The sequence below is a fragment of the Trachurus trachurus genome (assembly GCF_905171665.1).
Source record: "Trachurus trachurus genome assembly, chromosome: 1".
NCBI classification, from domain to species: domain Eukaryota; kingdom Metazoa; phylum Chordata; class Actinopteri; order Carangiformes; family Carangidae; genus Trachurus; species Trachurus trachurus.
Window position 1 is genome coordinate 26,103,773 of NC_139891.1, and position 13,454 is coordinate 26,117,226.

Consider the following 13,454-nt stretch of genomic DNA (forward strand, 5'->3'; position numbering starts at 1 on the left):
TATTTTGTTTAATAATATCCAGATGCAAATGTTGGTGTTCTTAAATGTTGTATATTTCTCTAATCACCTTGTGAGAAATGCATTGGTGACTACTAGCAACGCTGATACAACAAAAGAAAAATCAAAATGCCTAGCTGTCGTTGTTTGTTGGAGTTGGAGACACACCTGCAAAATAGTAACCTGAGCGTGCGCTCATGTGTGTACCTGCCCAACGTGTCCTGACTATGATTCATGAGGCAGAGATGCTAAATGTCAGAGAGCCTTGTGCATAGTTTCACCTGGCTGTCACTCATGAACTTTAAAGCCTTCTTTTAACCTAGTATTATCAATTGTAGCTTCTTACGTTGAATATGCATTGTCTCCCTGCAGAGGATAAGTGTGTAGTCATCGTTCTGACTGAAGACTTTTACTAAACCCTTATTACAGGCTTAAACTTGAACATAAAATTGATTTTTGCTAAGTGTCCCAGTATTTACGTTCAATAGACTATTCCACAAAATAATAGACTCAGCAAAAATTGTGGTTCTGAAGACAAATTACCTCTGAAACATTAATATGGATACCTCAGCGGCATAAGTGGCATTGAGATATTGTAGCTATAGTTTTTAGTCCAATGGTTGAAATGATGCAGATATATATGTTTTATATTTTGTGTGAAATATGAAACTGCTGCTGTGTTCAGAAGTATAACTGAAGTAGAGACACTTGAAGGTTGAAGTGCAGTGCTTGAGTAAGTGTATGAAGTTACATTTCACCACTCAAGAGTGCTACAGCATCTATGTAGAAAAATACTATTATTATTAGGCCTACTACTTATTAAGAATTACAAGTTATAGTCCCGATGTCAAAGAGTCATCACCATATAAGCCTGAAAGAAAACAACCGGTACTTACAATGCAGATACAATAATGTCATACTATTATTTTTGAATTATCGCTGATGCATTAAAGTGCAAGTAAAATGTGCTGGTCATAAGTTAAGCAGCAATGCAATGGAGAAAAAAGTATAGGCCTAATTTTTCCCCTACAAAGTAAAAAAAAAAAAGAAAGAAAGTAGACAGAGTGTCTTTGTCCAATATGCTTAGTCACTCACTTCCTTAGTCACCAACACTAAATGGTGTGGCAAGTGTGAAAAGCACACAAGTGGTGGAGGAAGTATTCAAATGCACAACTTATGTAACTACCTGTGGGGGATGTGGAAATGGAAGCAGTTTGATAATATAGCCTATATGATTTGTTCCTAATTATTACTTTCTGTTTGATGCCACTCTCTCAGCCAGCACTGTTTGATCTACCTTCATCAATAAAAACATGAACAGCAGCTAGTAGGCTACTACTGTGTGTGTCCTCCTCACAGAGCAGTTGGGTGATTCTCTGAATTTGGTGCACTTTATACTGTAGATTGTCTGGTTTTGATTAAATCCCCAGTGTTTATTGTTACCGGGTTGAAGATTTTGGCTAAAAGTAGCCAAAAATCCTTACTATTAGGAAATCATGAAATTACCTAGCTATTTTTCAACATGGTTGTTAGTGTTTTCCTAAACATTCATTCATTGATTCATTTAGGCCTATTTACATAATGGAGTTGAAAGGTTGAGCTTGACAATGTCTCAGAATCTGAATGAAATATATGTAAGAAAATGTGCTAAAACACTTACAGTATGTTCTTCTAAAGACTTCAGTAATGTCACTTCCTCATTGCTGATGATGAACTGAACCACTATTTTTAAAACGGTGGAATTGGTATGTTGTTACTATGGATACATCCATGGTTGTTAGGGGGTTGAACAAAACTGGGGGACATGCAAATATTGCTAGATTTCAGATATTTGTATTGTTTTTGTTAAAGTAGTCAGGAATATTATTAAAAAATTTGGTCAATTGATTTTTTTTTTATTTGTTTTAAATTCAATGAAAAAGTGATTCTGGTCAACAGGGACATAGGCTACACACATCATACTCATCTACTACTCCTTAGCAACCCATTCAAAAAAATTAAAAGATCTCTATTGTTTTTTGTGTTTTATAATCCAAAGACACATGGTTCCATCAATGTATGGTCATGCACACAAAAAAAGTTACTTTATTTGAAAATCTTTGAGGTAAACCTGAGGGATGCAGAGTGCATGCACTGAATCGCCCAGTTGTGTGTGCGTGTGTGTTTGAGTAGGCGGGGAGGGGATGGGAGGGCACTAGGGAGGAGGGGCGGTGCTGCCGCTGTTGGAGCTGCTGCTGCTGCTGCTTCTGCTCGGTGTGAGTGAAAGAAAGACCAACGCAGCCAGCGACACACACCACACACAAGGTAGGCTGCTGCTGCTGCTGCTGCTGCTGCTAGCTGAGAGGAGGGCAGGCAAGGCAAGGCAGCATGGCGGGGCTACAGGACTTCCAACAAGGCAGCCACTGTCACAGGAAAACGTGGATCAATATACTACTAGGAATACTACAATTACTTTTACCCTGCGTCCAGCACGGAGGGGCTCAGCTGCAAGGTTTGTGTTGTGTTTGTTGCTCACCTTTTATTTATTTATTTATTTATTTTCTGCGTCCGGGGTGGGAGCGTTTTACCGTTTAACAACCGCTGCAAAAAATAAAGAGAGACAGAAAAAAACGTTATGAACGTTAAGTTAGCTTTATAGCTAAGCAGCATTGACTTGGCTTGACTTGACTTGACTTGACAGCCAACGTTGGGCTGGTAAAATAGGTGTCGAGCTGAATTATCCAAACAGTATATAAACTCAAAATAGGCGAAAATATTTTCAAATAAAATTTTCACGAGGTGACTTGGTCATATTTTTCTGTTTTTTTTTTTTTTTACCAACTTGGAGGAGAAGGAGGGTTGTAGCTATTTTTTTTGTGTGTTGTCAGCCTTGCTAGTTCATGCTAGCTTCTGCTGTTTCTTAACGAAACTAAACTGTTACTTGTTCAGACAGGGAAGTAAAATAATTAATTAATTAAGATATTATCGGGACTTAAAATATGTGTTTACCTGTGTTTGTTGTCACAGTAGTTAAGCTACACAATGCAGTAAGCTAGCCCCCCCCCCACTCCCCCAGTAGATGTGTTTTTCCAAGTTCGTTAGCCACCGAGCTAACCTTCCTGCTAGCAGCACCAGCTAGCAGCAAACAGCCTTTGTCAGCCTGAGCCTGCGAGGCGAAGTCATTTCCTCACTTGTCTGTGCGATAATCACCCCACTCCGTGTCTGTTTATTCATCTGTAATAACCTGCTATAATGATGATAATGATAATAAAAGGGTATGTTTAGGTTTAGGGTTGCATTCCCACGTATTTCGCCTGCTTCTATTTTGGTGCATTTCCAGTTGTATGTATGTATGTGTGTGTCTTTACATGTTGCAGATTTTTTCTTTTCTTTTCTTTCTTAAACCGAACAACACATCATCACTGTTAATTTCATCTCTATAGCTCTGAGTCAGATGTCCACCAGCGTGGTCGAGGTCTGGCAGCCAGAAGATGCAGAGCCATTAGTCCCGCTTTATCAGGTAATTGTAAATTTATTTCCAAGGGTGTGTGTGTGTGTGTGTTTGTGGGGAGGAGGAGGAGGAGAAGAAGAAGGAGGAGGAATTGAGACAGTGTGTGTGTATATATATACTCTATATGTGTGTATGCAAAACGCAGATCACCCAACATCCCTTCATATGCAGCCAGATGCACGAACACGTGTGTGGTGGTTAGTTCGCTCCCATTGTGTTGGGCTCCCACTCTGCAGCTAACACGTTGTGCACGTTCAGCCCTCTTATAAAAAGGAAATATAAGTGTTTTCACCATCCAATATTTCGTGATCGTAGTTTTGTCCAAAACGTAAACGTTATTGAAGTAGTAAAAACATTTGAACTCATGCTGCCGACATGAGACGGAGCGGGAGGGCCACCTGCCATGTGGCTCCTCCTTATTTTCTTTTGTACATAGTGTCCATTGTGGAGTTCAGTCACCAGTACACACACAGAGCACGTTAGGAATGAGGTAGTCTGAAGAATAGTTTTCATTGCTTTCCTGCATGCTACTTTGCAGTTATTTTATTATTTACTTGCCCCTTTACTTTGCATGTTTGCTGCTTGTAGTGTAGGGTTAAAATTTCCTTTGTCATTTTAGGATCTGAGTCCCATTTTTCTTCAAACGTTTTCCATGTAGGCGTGTTTGATTATTATGTAGTCGTGGAGCAAGACCAGCACAAACAGCTGGAGTGTGTTTACTGATAACCTGTCATGAGGTCACCAGCTGACTGTCATGTTACCTGTTGGGGGGGTGTGGCCTTCTCTGTAGGACTCTGTAAACAGATAGCATAGATAAGATAGTTGCCTTGAAAAAAGATAGAAAAAAAATATGGTGGTTATTTCTTTCATTGTTTTCAGTTTAGATAAAGTCTGTTTTGTTTTATTAAGGCAACATGCTAGGGTTGTTTTTAAATTTGCCATATTAATAAATAAATGTAGGTTTTGCTAGAGTGAGTTTCGCAAATGCTCATTCCTCATCTTCCTGCCACAGTATTTACCACTGAACAGAGACAACACAGGAATAGATTACACATGAAAAATAGTTCTGACACTATGTTGAATAAATAAATGAAAAAAATAAGATTGAGTTGTGTTTTTCCACTCATCCCTACTTTGCAGCCCAGTTGGCAGATGGCAGAATTGTTGACATTGTTAGGTGTCATGTTTAGATAGGCAGCACAGTGAATAGAGTGACTGTCTCGGTTACATAGGCTATGTGAAACAGAGCATGACATGGATGTCTTTCTTCTATGTTCCAGTCCTGCGGGTGGTCAGCTGGTTAAGTAGTGTATGTTGCTGCAGGCTCATCGAAGTGGTGATGCAAGAGGTATAGTGTCATGTGCAATGATGACACAGTTAAAATCAAACCAGAAGGCAAACTTGGCCAGCCACCATAATCAAGCAGATATCATGTGCAAAACTAAAGCTCATAATTGTTGCCATCTTCATTATCAGTTCATTATCAGAAAAGTTGCATCCCTGTATTCATCTTTTTAAAAAATCCCTTTGTCTTAGAATTCAATTCACTTGCAAATTGCACTCACATGCTGCTTTTAATGGCTCACCTGCTGCAACAAGCAGCAGTAGCATGTGTCCTGTCATTGTTGTGCTTAATCAGCTGGATAATCAGTTTTCTCTAGTTCACTTAAGCCATTAACATGACAAGCTTCAAAGGTGCTAGGGGGAATTGTAAGATATAATGCACAGTAACACAAAGATACATCAGTTGAAAATTTTCAAGCTGCAACTTTTAACTTCTCCCATATTTTGCACAATAGACGTGAAGTGACGGATACAATATATATATATATACCTACTTTTGTATATCAAAATCTGAAACGTACAACAACTTCTATACCTCATCACATCAGTGCAAATCTTCTCTGAATGCCACAAGGTTTGATTTACCATAATTAGAGACATCAAACAACAAAGTGAAACAAAGTAGCTCACATTTGTGTCACGTCATCTCATGGATTACTTTGCTGTGTGAAGATTTATTTTTACTTCCACAAACACTATAATTGCCTGACTCATAATCAATGTTAGTATTGCACAGGCAGCCACTATATTTTCATACATCTTCCATACAATCATGAAGCCATAATGTGTTCCTATGGAAACACTATGTCCTACGTTTGAGGAGAGTAGAGCTTATCTTTGTAGGCCATGCATGGTGCACATAATCTACACTGTAGTTAACAGTGTTTTCTGTTTGCACTACGATGATGTAATCCTCAGTTGCCTTCTGAACAGGCCTCATTCAGTGAAAGTAAAATATATTCCTCCTCCCTGTGTGCATGCTGATCATGTATGGCTCTCATGCTCATACTACAGGTGTGTGTATTTTGAAATGTTCTGCAGAGTAGGCTAGAGCCAAAATGTTGCAGTTTTGCACATTAGCCCCTGTCCCTCATGAATTCGCTGCGTGTGTTTACACATCATCACTCTTACTCAAATCAGGGCTTATATCAAGCTGCTCCATTGCAACATTGTCAAGTCAGTTCAGTTGTCAGTTGTTACCTACTGTATCAGGTGCACTTCTGGTCAAGTGTTCTTTTCAAGAGACATGAAGGCAGGACATGAAGTGTGTTGACATACACAGTGTAATCTGGTTAGGCAGTGGTTAGATGTGTGCACATGGTTCAGAGTAACTAGATTTTTTCCAATAATTCTAATTGACTGATTTGTGATAATTGTGAGGATGCTCCGGATGCTCTGCAGTCTGCAAGGACACAGTGCTGTCCAAAATATCTAGAGAGTGAGAGAGAAAATGTTTGGTTGATCAATAAATGATGATGCTGAGCAAGAGCAGTATATTCCTTTTTTTTTTTTTTTTTTTAAACATACTTTTTCTCCACCACTAGTAGAGCATTAACATGTGCAGATGGTTATTTAGATATTTTAACCAACACAAATCTATATCAAGCCCGAAAATCAGTTCCAACAATGTTTTTGTTCGGTCATCGATCTTCGAAAATGTTGTGTTGAGTAATTCTGCAGTCACACTGTAAGAACATGTATTGGACAACACACTGGATGGTGATTGTTTCATCCTGAGAACTGGAGTGTACACTGCCAACCCTGGCAGAAATTGTTGCCTGCTGTCTAATTTGGAGTCAGGGTGGAAAAGATGTAATGCCAGTTTTTGTTTCCTTGGGCCATTCCAGTTTTCTGCTTGGATTTCCTGCTTTATTTACAGTGAAATTATTTTCTGTGCAAAATAAAATCTTTTGACATTTCAAGAAATTAAATGCAGATGCACAGGGAAATGAAGCAAAGTAAATGGCGGCGTACCAATATGTGTCAAATATATATATTTTTTGTGTGTGTGTATGTATGAATACATATTGAACACATTAACTAAATATGTCATTTGTTTCATTTTCAGGTGGAGAAGGAGCGCAGAAAACTAGAAGACAGGTAGGTTTTTTAAGTCATCCACAGCGTGAAATTGAAACTCTTCTGTGGGCTCTTGCACACATTCACATGTGTAACATATAACACATTCATGAAAGTCAGCAACTCCAGATGAAGCAGGTGTGTAGAAAAAAAAGATTCAAACTATCTAGCGTTGCTAGTTCAAACATCGGCCATAGAAAGCCACACATACATTCAGAAATTTCAAATGTGAATGAAGTTGATGAAAGGTTTCCACCTGTTCATGAGTGGCACTTGGGAGTAGGTGGAGAGCTTCCACCAAGCCGCATAATTACGAACAAACCCCAAACCAGGATACAGATTGCATCATACTGGTGTAGACTAGAAATTATACCGTGAGACAGACTGAAAGGCAAAGCGGAGCTGTGGGATACATTTGGTTTGTGAAGAGCTCAATGGAAAAACAAGCTTACCGCCGCATCACCAAAGAATGATTGTGTGTTTCAGTACAGAGACGAAGGAGTGCTGTGGAGAAAAAAAAGAGTGCTCCAGTGTAATGTGAACATATCCAACAAACTGCAAATTACAGAGCTGCTCTGTTGAACGGTTTATTTAATATGAAGAAACACGCCGAAGCTGTTAAGGTGACATGTTTTTGTATTCGCACGGATAAATGGTGTGGTGTGCTCTCAGGGTAACAGGCCTGGAGGTTTCTAAAAGGCCTTTTAAAAGTCTTCCCCTGTATGCAGGCTATGTTGTTTATGTTGGTGAGTGAGGGGGTGTGTGACGGAGAGAGTTTGGGGGCGTGTGTTAACAGAGGCACAGAACCAAATTCCTGACTAATTTTAGAACTCCTTGAAAGAAAAAGGAGGGGAGGTCTGTCTTTCCCAGCTGTTTTTGTTCCCGCAGAAAATTGTTCGGAAAATGGATGTTTGCAACGGAATATCATCGGATCATGATGTTACTGAGTAAAAAGCTGGTGGTGTCGGTGCATGCTCAGAATCAGAGCAATCTGGAGGATTGTGTTGTCCCTCCCATTGAGTGCAGATATGTTTTCAAGATGCACATGCAGTATATTCTAGCTTGCATGTTTGCTTCTGCTCCTTGTTTACCTATCTGCAGATAGCTGCCAGTCACATGAAGAGCTCAGCTGTCATACATATATCTAACCCAGCAGCAGTATGTTCCCCACACTTTAATGTTTCTTGCCAAGTTGAATGTTTCTATCTCAGCATATGAAGCACAGTTCAGCTTACTTGTCTCAGCAAGATGTTTGTAATGCTCCGCTGATGAGTTATGCCAAAGTCATGAAATTATATAACCCAATATGACAGTATCATGAACTTGTGGCTATAGTGTGAAATTAGCTTGAAGTACAGTGAACAGGAAAGAAGTGCTAATGCAGTTTAGCATTGAAAAATGGTTTCCCCTGCAACAACATTGCAGCAAATATTGAATAATTCACATGAAATGCACTTAAAAGCACTATTTTGGTATTGCCCACAAGTATGCCGAAGAGAACTGTGAGGAGAAGTAATTACGAGAAGTGCTCCTGTGAAAAATATATTCAGTTGCTCTGGTGAGCGATTCCCAATGTCGAATAAAATTAGTTTCATCTCAGCTTGAGTTTGGACACAAAGTTGCATCACAAAGTTGTGGGTAGGGAGTATTAAAGCCAGGCAGGGTTAGTCAAATTGCACTGCAGGGGCAAATGTTTATAGAACTCATCCCATAAAAGGTAATAAAAACTTGTTCATTTTGATTGTTTCAATTTACATACACCATCATTTCCTGAGCTATAGAATATGGTTATTTTTATATCTAGGGAGGTGAAAGGCAAATGAGGTGTTTTAGTGCTGGTTGACCTGGAGCCCTTCAGAGCACTGGGCTGTTAGGCCTCTCGTGCCTGGGTTATCAGCCACTCGGCAGGCCTGCCATCACTCTCTACTAGCCTGGAGAGTGAAGCAGCCTTCAGATGCAGAGATGAATGATATCTATTACTCTGCCCAGTGTTGTGTCTCCTCTGTGGTTCTAGCTCTTTTTACTGTTATCTCAGTCATTTCCTAAAATACTCTTGCAACTTCGTTGTGTTGATTTAAATGGATGCTGTTGAGACAAACCCAGCCTTTTCCATTTGCATTGTGTTATTAATGTGGCACATGTGTGATTTTATTTTCACTGTTAGCCTTCCTATTTCCCTTCCCTCCGTGAACATCGGTTGACCCAAACTCTTCTCTGGCCCTAACCTCTCCCCTGGAGCATGGCTGAGGTCACTGCTAACACTGACTTTGAGTAAGATCCAGGGGATCAAATAGCGCCAAACATAACTTGTTATTTCTGTACCGTGGCAGTGGACAGAACCCTTGGACTAGAGCTCAGTGGTATGCTTGTTGAAAGACAGTTTTTCTTCAACAGCAGCTGCTCTTCATTTAGAAAAAAATTCCAACTTACTAATACATATAACAAGGTCGAATGCCTTCCTTCAGCTTTACAGTATAGAAACCTGACACTTCACCAGAGTGCAGCCTGTTAACCACTTAGCATTTTAACTTTAAATATGGCTTTTGCATAATTAAAATAATGAATTTTACATTACAGACACATTAAAAGTCTGTTAAAAGATATTTTAAAACATATAGTTACATCTGTTAAGTTTTTAAACACTTCTGCAATAGTGTCAATTTTTTTTTAATTTCATTGACCCCTGCTGTTCTTGGGCCTCTTTCTGTCCCAGACACACACACAGTCTGATTTTGCTTCTAGATGGATGTAACCGCCCACTATTCATCAGCAGATGCTTTGATTGGCTCAACACAGATCAACTAATGTGGCCTAGGATCACATTTGGTGGACAGCTATGGTAAACAAGGCAGCATACATATACAGCTACATTTTATACTGCTCTCCCAGCTCTTTGCCAGTGAGCACACCTCCGCCCGCCCTTTAACTGCAGCCACAGAGCAGCGTCCTCACTCTCTCTCTCGCCCACTCACTTATTTGCCTAGTTTGCTGTTAGCGGTTTTACATGCACTCTGCAGCCAAAATACAAGTGGTACCTAAAACTGTGAAGACCGCCCAAATGGCGAAGTTCCTGCTCTTCAGCACAGCTGCTAACAAAACTTAAAGTCCGTAACGTTGAGTCATAGACACAAGTTTGTCTACGCGGTCTTGACCTCCCACAGACAAGCTGCTGGCCACTGCTTGACAACTATCGATTTGATTATCTGGTTTGGACCTGGAGACTGGATCAAACTATAGGAACGGCAATAAGCAACTTAACGGTTTCAAAGCTTTTATTTACAGCTAATAAAAATTAAAAAAGGGCAATTGAAACTCAATTTTCACAACTAGGGACTTTCAGTCAGCAAACACTCATCAGGTAGAGCATTCAGTTATAGCTCTTTATTCCATAATGGTTCCAACGAGATGAAGTGAATGAACTGCTGACCTTAGATTTATTATCAACAGTTTGCCATCATACGACTCCTCTGCAGACTCAGACGACCTCATTTCTCCTCCATATTTGACCCCTCGTATGCTCGCCTGCTCTCCCACATACCGCTTTTTCCGCTCTGACTAACACTGTTTGAAGTTGAACTGTTTGACAAGTTATGAATTTACAAACAATTAGGACCACGGAGAGCATGAAAGAGGGAGTCATTTGTTATGTAATACAGAAGACAGTGCCCCTCTCAACAAGTCAAAGCCATACTGCCGGCTTATTTCTGGTTCTTTGCGTTGTGCATTTTGCTATCACGGGCTAAATCTGCAGCAGCCAGACAGAGGGGAAATGCTAACGTACTGTTCTCAAACAGGTGGTAAACTGTGAGGCGGCAGCGCTATGACAGATCAGTCGCTCAGCAGGTGACTGAGTGGTTATGACTGATTGAAAGGCAGAAACGTATTGTTTGTGATAATAGCTATCAGCCGTATCAGCCACATTAATCTACAAACTAATGCCAACCGTTTGACACCAGATTGGTTCAAAGTGAATAGAACGAGTCAATGGCAGCACCTGTTTATGTGCATAGGTATCACTGGGTAGAAAGTAACACAGCTACTTATGTGTGTGTCCATGTGTTGGATCTCTACTTTGTATCTGGTTCGAGCTATACTCTATCATAGAATTGGTACCAAGAGGTCATTATGTGAAGGAATGTTTATTACAGGAAAAGTTGATCAGCAAATAAGATTGTTGCCCCTACAGGGAAATACTTACTTGAAACGTTTCCTCATATTTGCATTCATCATATTCAGTACATACTGTTCCATGCCTGTTTGGCACTGAGAGTCTAATAGTCTAGTAAATATTGGAAGTTATTAGGACAGGAAGCTCAATTTTTTTTCCCCAAATGGTGTTTCAGCAGGTTGAACAATATAATGAATTTTTACTTTTGGCTTACAAAAAAAAACAAAAAAAAAACATGATTCATACCAAATGAGTCATTAAAGGAGCTTGTCAGGGTGGTCCAATAACAGCTACTGTTTTTACCTTTACAGTCATGAAAATCCCATGGCACAGAGTTGCTTAATGAGGTATGTGCTAGAAATGGGAGAATGTGTCAGCATCATTTATAACAACAGCATGTCACCCTGCCACCCCCTAAAATAAACAAATGATTTAATGAGAATAAATGTGAACTGTGAAATGGCTGTGGAACATTTATATTTATTTGCACAGTGTACAAAATGTGTGACTACAGGTATAGATACAATAAAAAAGTCAAATTAGAATTTAAAGTGATCACTTTTGGTCTTTAAACCAGCAGCATTTCTCCTCAGTGCACTAGTGCTCAGCCTTTGAAGGAACTTGTCAGGTAGATTGTTGAAAGCATGATGAGGAACCCGTCACAGCGTGGGTTTAGGCTGTCTTCGGTGTCTCCTGTCTCTTCATGTAATCCTAGACTGATTCCATCATGTCGATCAGGGCTCTGCGGGGGCTAGACCATCTGTTGCAGGTCTCCTTGTTCTTCTTGTCTCTTAAAAAAAACAGTTCCTCATGATTTCTGGTTATATGGCTAAGGTCATTGTGCAGCTGTAGGATGATTTTGGGACCAAGCATATGCCTCCCCACAGTCATATATGTCAAAGTGTGCCAAAGTATTTTAGCACATTCAATTTATTAACTTAAGGTAAATCTTGTGCAAAGTAAACCTGAGTACCCCAGGGCTAAGTGTTGTATATCTTACAATATTCTTCATTATTGATGGTCTCAGTTGACTTGAAATCATGCAAAGACGAGGCCTGCAGAGACAATACGATGCTGTGTCTGTCTGTGTGATGTTTTAGATCAGTGTTAAGCAGGAAGTCTCTCTCTTGTACAAATTACAGTTTCATCCCACTGTGCTCTGCTCTCAAAATCAACACCGCGGCCACTGCATCAACTGTTTGTCACTTCCTCTCCTATACCTATGACGGTGTTGCAGTTTCAAAGTCACATCTAAATACTGTGTAGACCCCAAAAAAATGCTCTAAGTGTCAGATGGCTAGCAGTGACTGATACGAGAAACTGTTCCTGATACAGATCATCACCTGGAGATCAGTTCATGAGCCATTTTACCTGGTTGTAAAACGTTTAGGAGACGAGGAAATGTGTAACTCATTGAGTGTGTTTCTTACTAAATTTGGACTGCTCAGCCTCAGCGTCTCTCTTTTAAGGAAGTGTCACTGTATGAATTGAAAAGCTGTGATGTGCAGAACGCAGTCGAGAATATTCTCTTTTCCTGCTGTGTTCACTCGTACTTTTACTTCCTTTTTTTTTTTTTTAATCTGTGCTGGTGCATGTTCATGGTGTGCAATGTGTTGCAATAATTTATAAGTTTTGATTGAATATTTTCTCCATTCTTGCACTGTAAGTAATGTAAAGACTGACTGAACATGATTAGGAAGTGGAATTTAAAACAAAGTAACTACTGTGGTGGATTGAGATGTATCACTTAGACCTAGATAAAGTCTTGAGGCGGCGGTGATATGCTGATATGCCTTAGTCTTTACAATCCCCATTGCTGCATCACTGGGTTGTTGTAGGAGTTCATATTGTTCTTTGTATTCCCTTATCTTCCTACCTGCTTTATATTTATAATGAGCATGGAGGTTGTGGTTATTTTTGTTGAGCTTTAAGCAGCAGAGCATAAGGATGACAAAGGTTTCCTGTCCATCTTGATATTACTACATTTTTACAATTTCTGGATAAATTCATCTTTTGATTAAGGCCTCACACTGTTAGAGGATTATTTAGTAGTATTGATGCCAGTGAGCACAGGAGTGTGTTGGATAAGAGCTGAAATAATTTCTTGTTTAGTCAATCGACAGAAAACGTATTGACTGATAGTTATTTTTAGAAATGTTAACTGTTATTTTGCTGCATTTCTGTGTGGTATGTGACAATAAAGTGAACATCTTTGGAAATAACATGTCCTTCGCTAAGCTGTTGTAGCTGTAAGAGCAATATAAAAAGATCAGCGCCTCAGGTGAAGAGTGGAGTTGAAGAAAACTCGAGGCCTTTCATTCAGTGCATGTCTGCTAAAGCCATTAGATTATGGGTATCAGTTATAGTACATTAGCA

The 13,454-nt window shown here is 39.7% G+C and overlaps 1 protein-coding gene across 1 annotated transcript in view; it reads left to right on the plus strand.

The window, feature by feature from the left end:
* Positions 1-2,268: 2,268 nt before the first annotated feature.
* tmem131l (transmembrane 131 like) overlaps positions 2,269-13,454 on the plus strand; it is a 31,892-nt gene continuing 20,706 nt past the window's right edge. Inside the window, exons 1-3 of the mRNA XM_083976304.1 lie at positions 2,269-2,488; positions 3,420-3,496; positions 6,900-6,931. Coding sequence (XP_083832430.1) covers positions 2,365-2,488; positions 3,420-3,496; positions 6,900-6,931 — 233 coding nt within the window. The 5' untranslated portion in view covers positions 2,269-2,364. The remainder of the gene's footprint in view (positions 2,489-3,419; positions 3,497-6,899; positions 6,932-13,454) is intronic.